A 20966-nucleotide genomic window follows, 5' to 3' on the forward strand; every position below is an offset into this window, starting at 1 on the left:
TTGGCATGGGAGTTGGATCAGTGTACCCTAAGCTGGCATTGCTGCGGAATGCTTTTGCTGCTGTCAAACTGCAGTCTTCATTCCTGCCCTCGGGCTATACATTTGGCTGAGTCTCGTGATGGCAGAGCAGCATTCTCTTGGCGATAATAGAGCAGCCCTTTCTTTTTGTAACTTGCATTATTTTTCTTGCTGTTCTCAAGAACTCCTTAAAAATCTGCCTTACCAAAAATGCTGCTTCTATTGTGCATTCACACTGGGTGGTGATGGTTGTTTTGCTTTGAGTGCTGAGTTGCTGGCAATGTTTTAATATATTTTTAGATAACAGTGAAGTATTTGTTTTTCAAACGAGAGGTAGGAAATTGCAAAGAATAAAGAATTGCATGAGCTGGCTTAGTGATAGCATGCCTGTTCCATTTGGGGTAGTGGAGGAGGAAGGGGGAATAGATGGTGATGTAAGTTCTGTTGCTGTGACACTCCCCCAGTAATAACTTCTGTGAGGAGCTGTAAAGGGTTGAAGGAAGAATAAAGATGTTGAGGATTCGTTGACTTTGATGCTTGGTATGGGTCGTATCTCCTCTGTTGTAAGAGAAGGGTAATTCAAATGAGCACAGTGATCCCTTACTGTAGCAAATGCAAAACTTTTTTACCGCCGAACTTCATTCTTGACAAAGCAGGAGTTAGATTGCTGTCAGTCTGAGTGAGTAAAGGGTTGTCTCTATAAACAAGAACCATAAGACTCTTGCATAAAATTATACCGGAGTTGTGGCAGCTCTGCATTGATGAGAGGCAAGTCTTCCGTTTGTGATATCTGTTGGTTTAAGGCAACTGCAGTAAGTCTTACATCTGAAAGATTCACATAGCCTTGAGATTGGAGACTGATTTTTCCTAACACAGTAGGAAAGGCTTTCTGCAGTATTTTAAGTTATATTTTCTGGTCTAATTATCAGTAGTTAGTCTTTTCCATTCTGCCAGTATGTGAAGTCTGCTTAATAAAGATCTGTATGTTCTGTGTGACACACATTTATATAATTTTGTTCTCCATCAGTATGCCTGGTAAATGTTATGGCCAGAGCCAAGTTATGCTTTCCCAAAGGTGCAGATGCAACTGCTGTTGCCCATCCTAACAGTAGGAGGTACAGCTTCTTTGCATGGACTGACAGTTTGTGGAGGGATTCTCAGATCCTGTCTGGAGCACTGATGTCACTTTGCAGCGATTGCTCATAAAATCCTGTGCAGACTTTTTAAAAGTAATTTTCATTTTTCATCTCAAAATGAGATTTCAACACCATTTACTTCACTTTTTCAGTAGGACAGGGATTGAAATGCATGGGTGGGGAGTCACAGTTGCATTCTGAAGTTGGGGAAAATGCAGTGCAAATAGATGGTGATAATACTATTCTTAGATCACTAAGGCTGTAAAACCTTTTTGGTGCTAACAGGAAATGGCAGACTTCAGCTTCGTTGGGCAAAGTGATCAGCCTTTGCAGCTGGGGTCAGAACTGAATAGTGATGACATTTGGGGCAGCTGTCTCAAGGTAGTGGAACGTGGGTTTTTCCTTCTTTACTTTCAAATGCAAATTGCAGAGTATGCTGTAGGGACTGGCAGAAAAGTACATGTGTGGTTTAGGTGTGTAAGAAATTAGTAAATATTGATTGTTCAATTGCTGCAGAAAGGATACTGCAGTTAAGACTCGCTTGATGTCCTATGTCTAAAAGGTTTTTTTGCATGCTGGTATGAACATGCAATTTTTAAACATCTAGTCATAAAGCCCTGCTCTTTCCCATGTGTGTAGTTTCACAATGGAAGGGATGACTTTTGCCATGCATGTCAGTGATGTAACCTGTAGAGAATTAGACTTGTCAGAAGGATCCCTGCTTCAATTTGTGTACAGCTTTAAAAAAAGCTTACCCAAAATTAAGCCTATCATCAGAAGACACAAATACCTCTGTAAGCCTCAGCTGAGTCCCTCGGTCCTGCTTCCCTATTTCCCCTCCTCCCACTCAGAGTCACTTGAGTCTGGGTTTTTGCTGCTCCTTTGCAGGACCACCCACATGCTCCTTCTTGAAATCTTGTCTACCTCTTGCTATAGTTTGCTCTGTTAAATCTGCCTAGACAAAACTTTAAACAAGTGGAACTATTAATTCTTGCATATGTAAGTTTTGGGGTTGGTTGTTGAAAGAATTGTAGAGCAGGCCCTTTATGTGTCTTTTGAAACTGGAACGAAGGGTGTTCCCTTCATGGCAGTGCCTGCTCAAGCAGTCCTGCCCTATTCCTTTCCTTCCCGTCTCCTCAGTCTCTTGCTTCGGTTCCAGCGTTGTACCCTGCACTTGCTGGTGTAAGTATCTGTGTAGACAACCGTTCAGCTGAGACAGGTGAAAAATACACCACCTCCCTAAACTGTTTTGCAGATCAGTTCCCCAATCTGTTGAACTACACCGGTGCTTTTTACCACTGCACGGAGTGCATGTGGGAGGGTGCAGCCACACGGCAGTGGCTGTATAAACCAACTCAAACAGTACTGCTGCCAAACATCTAGCCGCTACAAACTGATAATGTAGCCTCTGAGTTGGTAGCTGGGTAGGAATTCATGCTCAGAAGTATGAATTAACCAGTAAGATTGTTAATTCTGAGGTGAAGATGTGTGCAGTATCAGTATTTACAATTTCATTACTGGCTGTTTTGAGAGATGCCTGCAAACATCCTCATTCCTGGATACAGGCTTAAGTCATCTGGATTTTGGCTTACAGCTCTGTGTTCAGTTGAATAAGTGTTCCACCTTTCAAGGCATAACTTAACAACTGTGGTTTTTGAGGACCATCAAGTAAGAGACTTGAAATGTACAAAAGTTCAGTAATATCAGAATAACTAAAGTATTGCACAGCTCTTCAAATATATATACTGGTTTTTTAATATGGCGTATCAGGTGTGATTGACCTAGGGAACAGTGTTCTGTAGATGATTAGTTGTCAAATATTATTCCTTATATCTTTCTGGCAAAGAGCTGAATAAGACTGTTTCACATTCTGTAAAATTTACAATGCTATAAAATATTAAGCAATCGATATTAAATGTAAGAATTTATGCTAGTAGAATCCTAAAGCCTTTAAATTTTAAAACCAGATGAAGTAAAGTTAAGGTTTTTATTGCTCTGTTAATTTGTCCACACTGTAAAATGAATGCATAATAAATACTGTAATAAAACGGTTTAAAAAAACCCATGCATTTAAAGAAAAAAAAATTTTGAAGATTATCTATCTTGTAAATACATGGCAATTGCACTGAAAGCTTCCCCCCCCCCCCCCCCCGCCCCCGTAATGTTACTAATAGTCAGCAGGAATCTGCCTCTTGTCTTGATCTTTGGAAGCATGTTGGACCTTTTGCTTGTGTGATTGCGATAGCTTTTTCACTGGGAAAAACAGATACAGCAGCTGCAGATCAAGTTAATTTACTTCCTTTAAAAGCAAAAAATGAAAGTCTGTGTTTTGAATACTTTGAACACTTTTGAAATTTTTCTTTAAGGCCTATATGGGTTGTATCTTTTTTAGTGTGCTTTGAAATGTAGCAGATATTGTTCCTAACTGTATTTCCCACTGTAATGTAGTTGGGTTTTGGTAGTGGTTTTGGGCAACCTTTACTTTTTTTTTCCCTTCTGGCTTGCTTTGTAGTTGGCTGTTAACGTTGGTATCTGTTTTGCTTCTCACCAAATAGTCTGGTTGTCAGTACAAGGCATGTGCATTTTTTTTAAAAATTTTTTCCAGGTTTTCAAAGTACATCAAGACTGCGGTTTTTATAATCTCTTTAGACATGTTGTTAGTCACTTAAACTTGCCAGTGCATCCTGGGGTATCAAGCCTAGTAGTCCACTGACATTGGCAGCATGTTTTATAAGCAACTGGGGAGACCTCATTTAGCTGAAACCTACTTACTATAGGAAGGATTGTAAAGATATTTAGAAAACCACAATCAAGCTTAGGAAGCAGTGGTTCACTGTTTCACTTGAAGGCTCTGAGTGTCTTTCCACAATATAATCTTGGGTAAGATAATATTGCGTTAATGAACTGGGTGATGAAATAGAGCATGCTTACAGTATTTGTGGTGATGATTAGTTGAGTTGGGCTTACACATGCTGAAGATACAATTTAAAACCATCTTCATGGTTTGAAGAAATGTATTATAAAAACAGGAAGATGTTCAACAAGGATTAATGTACTGTTGTACAAGTAGGCAGAAATAATCAACTGCACCAATAAAGGATGAGGAATAACTAGCTAGGTATCAGTTCCTCTGAAAATACCCCAAACACTACAGTAGAAAACTGGTTGAAATCGAGGTGGTATCATGCTCTTAAAACAAGCAAAACTCAGATGAGATGTCTAATACCTGTACAACATGCAAAGAAATTCTTCAACTCGGTGCATGTAACGCCTTGTCTGGGGAGCACTGTAGTTTGAAGTCCACAAGACAACCATAAAACTGCCCTCTAGTCACATATCCTAAATTTCTGATCAGAGACTGATTAAGTCCAGGTTGTTCCACTAGTAATCATGTTTCTTCCTGCCCAGCTTTTCCAGCACTGGAGCAGTGGTGCCTTACATGGTGTGGTATTTTTGCAGGATGCCAAGCGAACCGAGCAATATTTAGCTTCAGTGGCTGCAGCCACCTTCTTCGAAGGTTTGTATTGTGCAGATGTTCATAAGCAGTTTGTCTTCCTTAACGCATCCTTTTAGACTTTAACCTGCTATTACTTATGTACGATAGCAACTTTATTGTGTACAAGTATTAGAATGGTTGTAATAGGGAACCTCTTACATGGAGCAGTTGCTCAGTGTCACTCCACAAATAATTCTTCCTATCTGGTGAAAAGTGATAGGTAGATTGCTTGAGTTTGTGTGCTAGGAAAAGCAGTAATTAAGAATGAAAGTACAGGAGCGGAGTGTTGATCTTGGTGGTTACTTGGGCAGTGAGGTAATGGTACACATCCTCCATTTGGAATAGAAAGCGTGACTGTCTTAATTTCAGGATTTCTTATCTTTCATTCTTGATAGAGGAGTTTTGGGAATTTTGTATTTGTAGAGTTTTGGGGTACCAAGCATGAGATGATTAAGGGCTGGTTGTTACTGTTGCAATATGCTGTTCTTCAATGAAATGCAAGCCTTTCCTTGTCCTTTAGTGAGTGTTTTAGTCATGTTGACTGCTGTAGTGTGTTTAAAAGCAACATGTGGGACAGCTAGCAAGGAACTCTGCCTCCTGGTCCTAGCTCTGTTGTATCATCACAGAGGAATTGTCCCTGTATCTGTGAGGCAGGTGTATCTGCTTCCTCAGAGATGGTAAGAAATACATTCTCCTGCAGTACATTTTAGTAAGAGATAGGACAAAATAGGACACATGCAAACAGAAATAGGAACTATAGGGTATTCAAGTAAAATTGTTATGCAAAGCAGATTAGGAATGGATTTCACAAGCTGTGAATCTACTCTGATTTATGGACTGTCATGCGTGTGTATTTCCCCACGGTATTTTTTCACTTTTACTGTATGTGACCGGCTTCATTTGTATTGTAAAACTCTAAAAGGGCAACCACAGCCGGAATGACGAGCACATGTTATGGTTGCTTGTTCTTCATTACCTTTTTCATTTTTTCCGTTTGATACACACCAAGTAATGGTTTACAACAGAGCCAGCATGATCAGAGAAGTTGCATGAGAAATGTATGATTTTGATATGCTTGCAAACTGCCGCAAGACCACTGCTGATATTTCTGCAGTGTTTCTCTGTTAAGCTTGAAAGCAACTCTGAAACACTCTCATTGGAATGCTTGATAGCTTTTTTTATTATTATTTTCTGGTAGAATGACTTTCGACCTTCATCCCTCAGAGCTTATGCCAAGAGCTCTGTCAAAAGCCTTATGATTTCATTAAAGGTCTGAAAAGTTGTAGTTGGTTGTACTTGGATAGATAGTCTAGAGCATATGGTAACAGATGTGTTTTATGCTTGGTATCCATGTTGCTAAACTTGAAGGGATAGCTAGAAACAGCCCCTCTTTTTAAGATGGCCTGGAATTTATAGCATTTGCGTTAGCAGCAGATACAGGAATAGAAACCAGGAGACCTTACTCTGACCACTAGGTAAAAGTAGTTCTTTCAAAGATTTTCTTGTCAAAATTGAGGGTTTATTTAGATGCTAAGGAAATGTATACTCTGTTCTTTATGTCCAGGTGTGCATATGTGCATTTGGGTTATTTTGGGGTATGGTTTTGTGTTTTGAACCTTTCCCAAATAGAACAGGTTTTTACTCTGAATTCAAGGCTGTTTTCTTTCCTCGGTAAAAAAGAGGGGAGGGTGGCATAGAGCTCTCTAGGCTTCAGAGCTTGACCTGTTCTTCAATTTGTGTGCTTCACTGATGGTTTTTCTTTTGGGACCCTGCTTAAACCTAAATTAAACAGTGCTAATCTGTTTATTTTTTAAATAAAAACTCAGTGAGGAAGGACACTCAGTTGCAAGCAAATGACCATCCCCACTAGTATGTGAGTAAACAAATCCACGCCGCACAACAGAACTCACAAAATGCTTTGCTCTTCAGTGCTTCCAAATTCGATGTGGATTCGGTTTGAGATTAAGGAAGGATGTTTTGTCTTCTGTTTCCGTTATAACATCCTGAGCACTACAGCTAGTTATAAAAGGCGGCTGGTCCTGGTCTTCACTCACTGTAAACTAACCCTTGGTCTGTTAAGGAAAAGCAGCACTCCCCTTCCTCTTTTTAAGAAACTGTTCTTGTGAATCCCATAGCATTCTGCTCTCTACATGTGCAAGCCAAGCTGTGGAGCTCAGGCTGTGATAACAATGCTTTTACTTTTTTGCACTCCATTTTGATCAAGCACTGAAATGAGGTGGTGCATTCATTGCAACATCCAAATCGTGAACAGTCATCCTTATATTACAAAGTTTGTCAGAAATAGTGTTCACTTAAGAATCATAAAAGTTGCCGAACATAAATTGAATCTCACTTCTGAGAGTCCCTGCTGTTACTGAAATGCTTGTGGGTCTTTTTTTTGAGGGAAGCCTAATTAGAACACTAGCTGTAGCTAATTCTAGCTCTGTAAAGATATTTTTGTTTGGGTTGTAAAATCACCAATACTGATTTTTATTGCAGGCTGCCGTTCTTTCTATAATGGAGACTTTGCATCAACCTTCTTGAAAATATGCAAGTTGTGGTATCTATAGCCTAACCTTTATGTAAGTGGTAATAGTAACTTGAAGAGAATTCTGTAATCGCTGAGGCTGACATCTTGCTATCCTTCACAAGCACAGTAGGCAGAACTGGTGAATTTGTTATCATTTTACCTCTGTGTTGTGCTAGTGGAAACTTCCTACACAGAAGGAAACTTCATTAAAGACAAGACCTGTGGCAAAGTTCCTTGAGTTTTATTGACTCCTTCCAGGATCTCCATTAGACATTTTGGAGGTTACTACGATATACTTTAAGATACTGGGTTTTTTTCCTCCCATCTCTGTGCCACATAAACCAAAAAAGGTGAGCCACAGGGAAGGAGAATTGCCTAGATTGTTCTTCTTTTACTTCTCTCTCTCTTTCTCCTATTATCTTAGATAAATAAATAAGTCTTCATAATTGAAGGCTTTTGCCAGAGGGGAAGTAGTAGTACAAGACTTGCAAGGCCTGAGAGGCAGGGTAAGTTAGTCTGTGCTAGGTTCTGTCCTTGTGGCTAGACTTGATTGTACCTCAGCTAACTTAAAGTTACCTCAAGTATATTTGTGTTACATTTAAAAAAAAAAAAAATAAAAAAGGTGGTTTTGAAGTGAAAGCTTGAATTCTAATTCCTAGCTACATGCCTCTTTTTGGACTTTGCTTTGTTACAACATACTTGACTGTACTTGCCAGCCAGTGCTACTATGGATGTCTTGACTACTGTATCTTTCTCTCTATCTGGAGTTCCGCATGGTGAAGTATTGCATGGAATTGTAATTGCAACTTGCTTTTATCTCATGTAGTTAAAAGTAACATCATTTCCTGTAAATCTTACCCAGCTACTTCTCCCCATCAACCCTTTCTGAAGGATAGGGGAATACTGGATTTAACTATAAATGTTTATATGGAATGAACCTCCAGTGACAAGTAGATTTGTACAATAGACTTGGAGGACAATATTATTTACAGTTTGGAAAATGAAGCTTAGATCTTAGAGTGGCTGTGTCCTGTGACTTTCATTGTCATTTTTGGTTTGTTGTCTGTCTTGTATTTTACATCGGACTAGTTTCCAGGTTCCTTCAAGACGAATGGAATTAACTTAGTTTCTTTAAGAAAATACGTCTAAAGACAGCACTATGTAACCCAGACACTAGCCTTTTGATTTGAACAGCTTCAAAATTTGCTCGCCTTGATTCCTGCTTTCAGCTGCTTGCCCTGCTGTGGTAAACGCTGTCAATGTGAAAAGTCAGTGTGTGTGCCATGTTAAAGTAGCAGTTGTCACTTCAGATAAGGCTTCTGACAATACACCACTTGAGGAGTGGGCAAGAAAGGCCCTTGTACTTTGTATCTGTTGTGGTGGGAAGACTTTCTGAAGTTTTTTTTTTTTTTTTGAGTTTGTATTTTGTGCTGCTCTTATGCCTTTAAAAAGATAAGGATGGAAGAAGTGTTTCTGTAGTGATAATGAGAATTGGGGTGAGAATGAAAACCTGTATCCATAACACATTATTGCATTATATTACAATCTCCATGCATTATTTAGGTATTATATTATAATACTTGATAGTTGAGTGCAGTTTAAGACACAATCTTTCTCTAGCTGTTTCCAGGAACACTTGCTCAGCGGTTGTTAATGTTTTCATAGCTTTTTATATCTGCCTAGAGAGCAAGTATTCACAATCTTAAAACATGGTGCTTTAGGTTTTGACCTGAAAAATCTGGATATTTAGCATTTCCTATGTGTGATTATGATAAATTGAATTTAAGGAAAAGCCTAAGTATTTTAGCAGTTATGTGTTCCTGAGCTAGTCACCTTAATTTTCTAATGTATCTTTTTGCATTGAATGTTTGAAGTTAAAATGAACTATACTGTTTGTCATGATGAGTAAACCAAGAAAAGAAAAATTCTGCTTGCCCTGATTTACGACGACATTTTGACATGCAGTTTACCCTAGGTTTCCTTAAGATGCCATTTCCTTTGTACAGCCGCTTTGTTGATGGTGTTAGGCAGCCAGCGTGAGGAGGATTTATTTGTTCAGGGGATTTTGTGCAACATGAGGATGAGGCAGAGAGCTGCAGGTTACCAGAACATGTCTTGGGCTGTCTTCTGCAAAACCCTAAAGAGATGAATTTGAATAGCCTGTGGTGCCATTTGCAGTAAGTTTGTGGGGAAGAAAAATGCCATGTAATGGACTGTGTTGAACTTGGTCTGTTGAATCCAGGTGTAGCTTCCCTTGAAGCAGTGGGTGCTTGCTGGTTTTGTAGCTAGTTCATACTTCTCTTCTTCAAGCAGAAAAGGAGCCATTTTTCTCTGAAATGAAAAGCTGTGTTAAAGCACCGCTGCGAAGGGTGAGAACCGTCCTTCCAACCACCATTCCACCCTGGGACGAGTAATTTCCAGGCTTAAAAATTCAGTTGCAGCATTGCTGCCTTTGAATCAATTGTTCACTTCTAAAATTTTAATTCCTGCCATAGTTTGAGTGTCATGAGCGCTTTCATTGGGTTCCTGAGACTTTGGGAGTGGTTTTTAATATACTGCATTGTTTTCTTTGTGGCAGCGTCAGCACAACTTTGTCAAAGAGAAAAACCACATTGGCAGCTAACAGGTTGTACTTCAGCAGTTGTGTTACCTCCTGTTTCAGTTAGCACAGCAAAAATCCCAGAACCTTACAGTTCAGAGAAAAGAGGAGGTTCAGCCAAAACTCAGAGCTCTCTCTGAACAAGTTTTTTGGGTTTTGTCTCTCCAAAACCCAAGCATTCTGATGAATTTGGCTAAATTCGCAAGCACATAAGCCCATTTGAGGCCTTATGTTTAGTTTCATGTTTGCGTGTGGGAGTCGGCTTCAGAGTTGAGATGCCAGATCTGCTTGTTATGTTCCAGTTTAGTGCCCGCGTGTTCCTGAAAGTTGTTTGGTTTTGAGAGGATCAAGACTGGTGTGCAACAATTCACAAGGGTGGAAAAGCTGTGCTTAGAAATATTCGCTAGGTATGGAATTGAAAATGGCTGGGGATGCTTGCTGTGTGTGAACTGTTCTAGCTAAAACTTGGGAGCTGACTTGCGTGGCTCTTCAGCAGTGCCTCTTCTCCATTTCCATGGGAAGAGATGGGCTTTTGTTGATAAGAGATCTATTATCAAACTGGGAAACTGACCGGCAGCAGTTGAGCCACTATTACTGTAAAGCAGGGCTGACTACAGACTGAGGACATCACATGGCAGTATGTGTTCAAATGTAGTGGCTAAAAATATCCTTCCTTCTTCCTCCTCTCAGGCACAGATGCCCCAGTGTGAAAGGAAGAGTCACTCTGGCATAGACTTGATTAGATCTATCGCGGACAAGGGGGTTGCCTGCAAAGGAATGCTTTATGTTTTGACCTATACAAAGAGCAGCAGTTTTTAACAGTTGTTGAGATAAATAAGTATTGTGCCTTTTAGATTTTTTGCAGACTATGAAAGTTGTCTCAGTTTGGAGCAGAGAATCTTTGTGTCATTTTGTTGCTTAATTTATCTGTATTTGTACTTGGGGAAATTTTCAAAGCAAAATCCAGTGATATATGCAGTACTTAGTCTAAGTTTCATAGCTTTGGTAATTCTGGGAAAATCTCACCATTGTTCAGTTAAGAATCTTTATTTTTCTTAGAGGCGTAGCACTGGTTTTTAGGTATCCAGATGATAAATTTTAATCTTTATTATTATTTGGAAATCACTTGGAGGCCAGTTGGAGGTGTGGGATAGATGGATTTACTGGATGCTTTTCTTAAAATGTTTTGCAGCAAAATGATTTAAAGTCAGTTCTTTCATTTCAGTGGGTTTATGTTTTAAAAGAAGAGAGAGCAATGTCAGATGTAAATATCTAAGCCGGATGCACCAGTTGCAGAGAGTTCATACGTGTGTTCCCAACTTACCTTTTAGTTATATTTCACTAATGGATGTTAGTGGCATAAGTTTTTTTTTAAAGCTGAAATTTTACATGACTGTTCTGCAGTTGTCATAATAATAGCTGCATAACTTCATAGCAGCCACCAGAATTCCAACCTTGTGCACGTGACTGCAAAGTCCTGGATTTAAGGTACTTCAGTGCGAGTCATTTTTGCTTGACTAAGCATTGGGAGCAGCTCCAGCGGTGTCTATTTGAGACACTGTCAGAAAAAAAATGATTTTGTAGATACCTGTGTTGTGGAGGTGACTCCTCTTGAAATGATACATAAACGTGGAGCTTTGTAAAGAAAACAGTATGTTCTACTGCCTCTGGAAGAGTGCACACTGAAAGACCCAGAAGGGGGAAAACAGGGGTGTTTACGGGGTGACTCTGTGTGTATAAGCTCTCTGGTATATAATATAGGGCACGGGTAGTTTGGCTGTCTGCCAGGGTGTGAATGGAGCTGTGACAGCTAGTTAAAGTGATCCTAGAAAGGACAACCGGCTATGAAGATACATCAGTCTGGGTGTGAAGCAGGAAGAAGTCCTTGGAGCAAACAAAGCCACTGAAGGGGGGGAGCTGTGGAGGATCCATTATTACAGCAGAAGTCCCCTGAACAGGCTGTACATGCATATGTGTAGGCAGTTCACCTTACTATGCCTTTTATCCAGCTATTTTTTTTTCTGGTCACAAAGCTTAATGCGTGCCTCAGCAATGCTCCCTCACTGGCATTTGGCTTCAGGCCAAGCATTAATGAGTACCCCAAGCCCTATGTGATTTGGCTCCTCCAAAGCCATTAGCATATCTTCAGAGCAAGATAAAACTCATTAAAATAATTTACATTTGGGCATTAGAATTTCTGATAATTTTTAATATCTACTGCCAAAAGCACAAATATGTGGTAACCTCCTTCATATGAAGCTACAATTTACCCGGGTTTTTTATTCTTTTGAAAAAGAACAGACTGCCATATCCCTTAACTGCTCTGTGATGGTAATGAAATGAGTTTGTAGTATGCAATTTTATCAAAGGTTTGATCTATGCTATCTTTGATAAAGGAATGCACACTATTGCATAAGATTTGGCTTATTAGAAATCACATGAAAATGTGTTATATTTGTGTTCTTGTTGTATTGTAAATTACTCTAGGGATGGTGGCTGAGGTATATAACAACAAAACTTCCTGGTCATTCAAACTGTGTGCCAAAATCTTCACATGACTGAGTTGTAGATCTGGGCTTCAACCTGTGCCCTTTGTCTCCCTTGTCTCTGTGCAATTCACTTTTTTACATACCTGTTTCTAATCTCCATCTTCCCTGCTCAGTATCCCAGAGCTGCCTGCTGCTGTCGTCTACCTGTATTTCATATTCTGAAGTTGAATCAGTTTCTGCACAGAATGCTGTCTCGCAGTCAGTACAGTGGTTGTGAGAGATGTGCAGTCTTTTCTTGCTTCAAGGCAATTCAGCGGACATCAGCTGATCTGCATCAACTCTCCACGTGCAAGCTTTTACCTCAGAGCCTGTAACAGAGCCATACTTGGAACTGCTCATGACCTGTGGTCAGATTATCCTTGCTAAATGACTGAACTGTAATGCGTGCTAAAATAATGCTTGTAAATAAATAAATGGAAGCTCACAGTAGTAACTGCACAAAAGATAGCTTGAATTATTTTTATCCATATAAAGGTACCTAGGATCTTTAAGTATTAAAGTGTCTTCAACTGAAAACATCCTGAAATGGGCCATAAAGGTGCATATCTTTGCTCACCAGAAATTCTGTAGAGGTGGCCCTGCTACTGTGCTAGTTCCCCATGGAAGTGCTGGCAGCTGGGAATGTACATCCTGCCATCAGACTCTTCGGCTGGGAGTTAAGGAACAGGCAGGTACCTATTATCCACTGTAATTCACTGAGGAGATTCAACTTCTGTTCACTTTTTGCTTTACCAGATTTCATTTCTAAGTGTTGAGGTTTTTCTCTTTTATATGTATCAGTCAGCAATGAGGCAGATTAGGGTGTTGATATGCCATGTATTTCTGAAAGGCAGCAAACACTGATCTTTAGAGTTTAATTTTCTGAAGCACTCCCATCAGCTGTAGGAATTTTAAGGCCTGCACTTGCAAATTCTTGTCTGCTTTTCCTTTTTTTTTTTTAAATTTCCTCTCATCACCCTTCCAAAAAAAACCCAAAATGAGATAGCAAAAAAAAAACCCCAAAATGTCAGAAACAGCAATAATTGCTTATGAAGATTTTGGGGTTTTGATGGATATCTTCACCATAACTGCGTGTCTATGTAGTACATGATCTCTGGATCTGCGTTCATGTTGTCTTTCTCTTTGCATTTCCTCATCTTCCTGCATTCGGGCAATGCTAATCATGTGATACTTTTATGACTTGAAGCTTTAAGTATATCTTTCTTTTTTTCTTTTTTTTTTTTTTAACTCAAATCCAGCTTTTTGTTGGCCATTGTCGCAAAGTTAAAAAAGAGCTTCAGAAAGCTGAGAAGGAATGAAAGTGCTTTGGGAAAAGTGGTGTTGTGGTGCTTAATTTTAAAGGGGGGGGGGCAGTTTCTGTGCAACATTTAGTTCCAACACCAGATAAAATCTTTTTGAGGAGAGGTAGTTTCAAACTGTAGCATGGCTTTATTTACAGAATATAATACTACTTTATTCAAGAGACTACTTTCAGTCAGTGTACCAGGCTTGCCTATTGCACTGTACCAGTTGACAGCAGTTCAATGAAAAATAAAGCACCGAAGGTTTTAGGGCAAGTATGCTTCGAAGTATCAATTTGTGCTTTTTAAAGCTACCTATTCACGTGGCTCCTCTCTTGTGACTCCTGATCTTTCATTCATTTTAGAATAAAGTTATAGTAAGGAAAGTATCCCTTAAAAAAAAAAAAAAGAGAGAGAGAAAAGAAGCTTTGTTCATCTACATTTGCTGTTTGTATGTGTTTAACTTGCTTTATTAACATGAAAAATGCTCAACAGGCAAGTCACTGTTTCTGCTGTCCGATTTAACCTGGTTTTAACTTGTACAGGCAAAACCAACTGAAGCTGCCAGTTGTATCTGCAGCTGGGCCTATGCTAATGTTGTCATCAGGGAGGTTTTTTTGTAAAATTCTCCGTAATGTAGATGTTGCCTAGAATCTTTAACTTATCCAGCGTGCAACCAGTGCAAATGCAGAAAAGCTGGGTGAAATCATGAAAGCATCAGGTTTGTCAGCTGAATTCAGGAAAAAGTGATCATTAGAAGTGATAAAGAATCAGAATTTCTTGGCTTGCAGATTTTGGACAGAATTTTTTAGTGATGACAGCCAGCTTAATCTTTGGCACAGCTCTCAGTCTAGTTAGGTTGTTAAAAGTACCTGTGGACTTACAGTGCATTAAGTAAGTCCACTTACTAAATTATGGGGCTTTGGCACTCTAAAATCCTTTGGCTATTTTAAATTACTCATCTAGCTTTTTGTTCATCACAGTCTGAACGCTCATAAGATGCAGTGGAGCAGGATAACTAGCACCATTTTTTATAGGTTTGTCTTACAAGAGCAGTCTCTGAAACAAGAAAGGGAAGAATAAGCTAGTACCTTCATCAGTTTTGCTGTATCTTGAAATGTGGTAAGCTTATTTTTTTGTTTGCTTTCTTCAGGTTTTGAATGAAGAATGCGATCAGAATTGGTACAAGGCAGAACTCAATGGGAAAGATGGCTTCATTCCCAAGAACTACATAGAAATGAAACCACACCCGTAAGTAGAGCTTTGGTGATAGGCTCCCTTGATCTTACTTTTGCGCATCCTCTCAAACAGAAGGTTTTCTGCTGAAGGCTTTGCAAAGTGTACCTTACCAGATCTACCAAAATGTGTGGATAGATGAAGGATGCCTATTGAGTTGTATCTCTGGCTGTAGTGTTTACTGTAACTCATTTCACAGCTACTTATATATCAGGGTATTTTTTGGAAGCTCTTCTGGTGGTTGCTCTGGTGTTTTGCTGTAGGGACAGACAGACTGACTTTAGAGGTAGCAGGCATAAACCACCCGAAAACTTGTTAGTAGACAGTTGTCACCACCACTGCCCCAGGAAAAAGAGTGACTGGTTCCTGTGATGATTCTCTATTTTACTTAGTATAGCAGATAAAAGTAAAAATTATGGCTTTCAGAGCTCACTAGAAAAATATTTAAGGATATTTGGAGCTGTACTCTTAGTATGTCTATGTCACATCCTGAGTACAGAATCAGAGTAATTTGTCATACAGGGCCTCTAACATTCATCTGGTCCAACACCTTCCTCACAAAACAGGCCAACCTCAAAGGGTGTGTACTTGTTACACAAGTATAGTTGCATTAATTGCAGCTCCAGAGAACTGTATTTGAGTAAATACTTTGAATGTTTCCTCTTAGATATGAGGAATCTGGCATATGAAAATAGTAGCATTTCATGACTGGGTATTTTCTTTGTGTCAGTTCATGTACTTCTGCCATCTTCTACTAAACTCTGGTTCTGCCAACCTTTGAGATCCTTCAACATCTGAACAAGAAAACAGCAAGCTCTGGGTAACAGAATCAAAGGGGAGAAAAGGTCTAGGAAGAAGCAGCAAAACCTTTAATCGGGGTTTTTACAAGGAACTGTAGTGGTTCAGTTGCCCACAAAAACTGGTGATTGATTTGTTAATTGTTGGCTGTAACTATATCATTAAGATATTGCAGTTAAATCCAATCAAGAATTATTTTTCTAAGGGCTCTTTTGAAGTAGCAGAAGGACGCATTTGAGGGACTGCATTCCAAGAAGGAGAGGAGGTATACTGCTTTAGTGCAGCCAAGTGGGAAGCGAAGCAATGCACAAGAAAATTCTGAAATTGTTTAAAGCATTGTTTGCTGCAGTAACATGTCTAGTTTACCCTGATCATGCTAGTCCACTGGGGATAACAAATGTACGTTGCAATTTCTCTCTCATTGATTTGAATCATCATACGTCTTCTCATAACAGTTTTGCAGGCATTTGAGTTATACTGTGGTGATGTCTCCTGTGATGATGATGATCAGTTTGTTCTGTAATCATCTGTGGTATTTTGTTTTAGAGGGATACAACTGTCAGTTTTTCACTTTTTGATATCAAAGGGAATGAACAATATCTGAGCCTGCAAGTGGGTGAATTTGGTAGTGTTTTTTAAGCATAGTTAATGTGACCTTTTCTGAAGACATTTAAACTGCTGATGGCAGCTGGATGGAGTTAGCTCTATGTGTCAGCAATGCTGGGAGTCTTAACTAGTGCATTAACAACCCTGGGAAATTATGCAAAAGTTTTTATAGTGTGTTAGCTTAGCTGTAATGCAGAGCTCTCTCAGTAATCCAGAAGGTCATACAAAAAGCAGATTGCAGGCAGCTGACCAGGTGTGAGAAAGAGAATATTGCTTTTCTCAGACTAGTATCAAACCGTGTTGTGCGAAGGTGGCACGAGAGCTTTTCAAGAGGATTTGGAAAGAAAGCAACTGAAAATAGCTTTAAATCCTGTCCTAGGATCTGAGACTTAAATCCTTCAGCCCCATAGCTAGTCTGAAATGCAGTGTTTTTCTTGCTTATATTTTGCAAATCTTCCAGTTTGCTTTGTAACTGCTAGCAAATGAAGCTGAAAGGAAAATGTGCTGTTTCTCAGTCACCAGCTGCGTCACCTGGGTTCTGAAGGGTTAATCTGAATCGCCACATCAATTAACAAAGCAGAGATGTAAGTAGACATAGGCATGATACTCTGAGAGGAGCTGCAGGAAACTCTGGGCAGGGAGGTTTCCTGTGAAGGCACGACAGTGCATTTCAGTAGCCGGAGTACCTTTCTCCCCTTAAGGAGTCAGGGGAAGAATTTGCCATTTATGAAATGGCCTGGATCACACTCATGGTGTGTGTATCTCAAGTGTGTGTGTTTGTAATCAGCTTTTCTTGAAGATACTGCTGAAGTCTTGCTTTGCAGTATTGTAACTTAGGTGAAGGAAATCGGCCAAGCTAAATGGTTGTGCAAAGTAAAGCCAAAAGAATTGCCAAACTGCCAATTCAAATGAGTCTGAACGCGATGTGAACTTTGTGTCGTACTGATCAGTGCATCTCCCTATAGCTGTGCAGCATCAGCAGTAATGCCTGGATTTAGTTTTGCAGTGCTGGCTGGATGAGTTTCACCTACATTACAAAGCTAGTTGGAGACAAGTGTTATCAAGCTTAGCCCTTCAGCAGGGAAGCTGTGGGAATATTGTGGTCAGTTTCTTTGGCCTAATTCTCTTGGATATGCTGTGATTTTTGTTAATTTTTTCAGTCATTCTGTAGCAAATATTCATGTGTGCACAACACTTGTGATGGTTTACAAGTGTGTTCTTAAGTAGACACTAGTCCTTCAAAATAACTTTGTTTCTTTCATCTATGGGGTTTTCTTTTCATCTTTTTTCATATTAGAATTCAAGATCCTTTTTTACTCTGAATGGCTAAAGTGGTAGTGAAGTCAAAACTGCAAGGGAGTTCAAGAATGGTGAAAGATTTTTAGTCTGTTTAAAGTGCCTTAGAAACAAACAGCTGGCAGAAAACTTTTAAGACTTTTATATTGCTACTTTGGAAGTGTTACTTCCTTTAATCGAATTGTACACTTCTACTTTGTAGTGATTCAGTAGAATTGAGGGGAAAAAAATAGGGTACACTTCTGAGGCTTCAGGAAGGATTATAGAAGTTCTGTTGAACTCTTTCAGGCTTTCCTTCTGTTTTACAGAGAGGGTGAGGTGTTTTGGTTTTTTTTAAGATGAGGCTTTCATTTTTCCAAGTCACATGTGAGTAACTGAGAATTATTTGAGAATGAAACAGAATTAAAACAGTTTGTAAACAAGAACTATTGCAAGATATCTAAAATCATAATATAAAGCTTGCTTTGAATTCTGAAAGAGTTTCACATAACGGTTTCTCTTGGTTGATTTTTGAAGGCAGCAGAGTGCAGTGAGAGACAGGTAGACGCTCCCTCTGCTGTCTCTGCCACCACCTCGGGTGCTGAGAAGCAGTGTAGATGCTAAACCACCAGCAAGGTACTAAATGCCATGAAGTTCTTTATCACTGCAAATAGGATGGTTGTGGGAGAAAGCTTTTCCTTTCCATTCCAGGGGATAAAAAGTACACAAGACTTGCAAGCAAGTAAAACATGTTAAGGTGATCATGGAAACCAAGTTTGTAAACAAGATGTATCATTTTCAGTGCCAAAATGCTTTTCATAATGGAGCTGCATAGTGAATACTCCTTTTACAGGGGGGATGTCCTAGAGTTGTTTTATTGACTATGTTGCATATAGTAGAAGTACATCTGTGGACTAATCATCCTTGATATAATATAGGGATGTGTTTTTGTGTAGCCTCCTATGGTGAGCAGATACTGAAGAGAGCCACTGAGAGGAGCGAGGGCTGCCAATAGCTGGAGAGTCTGGTAATCAAGTAATCAGGCCCTCCTTCACCTCTAGAGATAGCTTCTCCTTAGAGAGGGAGATCTGCTGACTTTGGGATTGCACGAAAGCTTCAACTTCTCTTAAGAATGACTGTTTCAGGGAGGGTTCTGGAACTTCTGTCTTCTTGCTGCACCAAAAACCTTCACTGTAGGAAGTAAACTTTGTGAGTGGAGCTCTTGTTACTAAATGTTCTCCTCTAAGATCAATCATCTGCATGGTTATAGGCTGTGGTAAGTGCTTCTGTCCTGTGTGATCTGTTACTTAGAACTGAAAGCTGTACTTTTTGGTTTTGAAGATGGTTCTGCTTTTCCCACGCCATGTGACCTACCACTCAGCCCTTGTTTGCCTTTAATCTTGGATTAGTATGGAAATGCAAGTGTAAATGTGGGTAAGAATCCCGTCACCGGGGGCTGTTGGTTGGTGCTGACAATCTGGTTGCCTGAGGTAGGATCACCCTTGGTGTCATGGAGATGGTCAGCCTGTGGCTTTGACTTCTGTGCAGCTGTCAGGAATTTCACACGTGAAAACACATCGTGATGGTGCAGCTATTTCATGTGACTGCTTATGTGAAAGCTGCTAGATTTTCCTGACTGTAGGAGTGTCGTGGTTTAGCCCCAGCCAGCAACTAAGCACCACGCAGCCGCTCGCTCACTCCCCCTACCCCAATGGGATGGGGAAGAGAATCGGAGGAGTAAGAGAGAGAAACACTCCTGGGTTAAGAACAGTTTAATAATTGAAATAAAGTAAAATAGTAATTATAATAATAACAATATAATAATAATGGTATACAAAGCAAGTGATGTACAATGCAATTGCTCACCACCTGCCGACCGATACCCAGACACTTCCTGAGCAGCAATCGCTGCTCCCTGGCCAACCCCCCCCCCCAGTTTCTATACTGAGCATGACGCCATATGGAATAGCCCTTTGGTCAGTTTGGATCAACTGTCCTGGCTGTGCCCCCTCCCAGTTTCTTGTGTGCCTGGCAGAGCATGGGAAGCTGAAAGGTCCTTGACTAGAGTGAGCACTACTTAGCAACAACTAAAAACATCAGCGTGTTATCAACATTCTTCTCCTACTAAATCCAAAACACAGCACTATGCCTGCTACTAGGAAGAAAATTAACTCTATCCCAGCTGAAACCAGGACAAGGAGAAAGCAAGAAAATAGGCTACTGGAACAAGTACTGTCAGCATCTTTCCTAGAACTGAATTGCATGCCCAGCTCAGCACTCCTCTGCAATGAAGCAGAGAGACCTTGAGGGAACTTTTCTCACTTGGTCTGTATGTAACTCCAGTCCTGGCACCTGCCTTAGCTTTCGGACACAATACCTGTCTTTGACCACAGTGCTCTGGTAGGGGTCAGAAAATTGGACTCTGGGCTGCAGGAGCAACTAGCTGCTGAATGAAGCTACTCATTCTCTCTGCTGAAGTAGTTGTATCTTACCACCTGATCTAAAAGAGACTAGAAATTGGTTTTGATAAGAAATGCACTTTTGATTTGTGCAGGATGGGTCAATCCATAGACAGGATCTTCTTTCCACAGCTGTGATGTTTCTGAAGAGAAACCTGTGAGTGAACTCCCAGTGTTTCCCTTGCATTTTGCAAATACCACTTTTTTTTTTTTAAAGATTCCTACCTGCTAAAATAATGATGTTTCTTAACATGTGCTTAATCCTTAATAACTTAAATTTTCTATATTGTCTGCTCTGCGAATCATGACTGAGGCATGGGTGGCTTCTCCTTAGGAGCATAAGTAATAAAGGAGATCGTAATTACTCCCCACTGATTATCTTTGGGTACTAATAGTGAAATAAATGCTGCTGTATCACAGGTAAGTTCAGTAGTGACCAGCCACCAGTGCAGGACTTCTTTGTTGTCTCGGAGTTGATAGCATCATAAAGTTTGGACAATTAAAACTTTGCATGTAGAGACATGAGACTTTTTTCCTTAGTGATACAGGAAAGGGCTTGAGTTTCTTGCTTGAGCTAGGCATTTAATCTGTTTGACTTTAGGTTATGAGGCCTGATTACTAAGATGTCAGTGCAGACCACAGTAGACTTTTTAACTTTGTCCAAGGTTGTAGCAAGTTCCCAGGGTGGTCGTCTTAGTCTCACAAAGCAGGATTTTGCTGTGAAGCAATTGTGTACATTAGGTTCTCATTGTGATGTTTGATATGCTAAACTGCAGATACAATAGGGTGCAAAACAATGTGAATAATGCATTAAATTCTGAGCAGGTTTTTTTCCACCTCTGAAAATAAATCCTGTAATTTGAGGATTTCACTCTTACCACATCTCTGCTTTGCTAAATTGGGTGAAACAGGGCTATTGCAAGCACCTGCTTATCAAGTCACGGTTGCTTCATTGCCAGGACAAAACATTGTGAAAGCTGCATG

The 20966-nt window shown here is 39.9% G+C and overlaps 1 protein-coding gene across 2 annotated transcripts in view; it reads left to right on the forward strand.

Moving 5' to 3' along the window:
• Positions 1–20966, forward strand: part of GRB2 (growth factor receptor bound protein 2) — a 49431-nt gene that overhangs the window by 21780 nt on the left and 6685 nt on the right. For both annotated transcript variants that reach the window (XM_075719475.1, XM_075719476.1), the window contains exon 2: positions 14762–14859. In XM_075719475.1, the coding sequence (XP_075575590.1) occupies positions 14762–14859 (98 nt within the window). The remainder of the gene's footprint in view (positions 1–14761; positions 14860–20966) is intronic.

Source organism: Pelecanus crispus, chromosome 12 (assembly GCF_030463565.1).
Source record: "Pelecanus crispus isolate bPelCri1 chromosome 12, bPelCri1.pri, whole genome shotgun sequence".
NCBI lineage: Eukaryota > Metazoa > Chordata > Aves > Pelecaniformes > Pelecanidae > Pelecanus > Pelecanus crispus.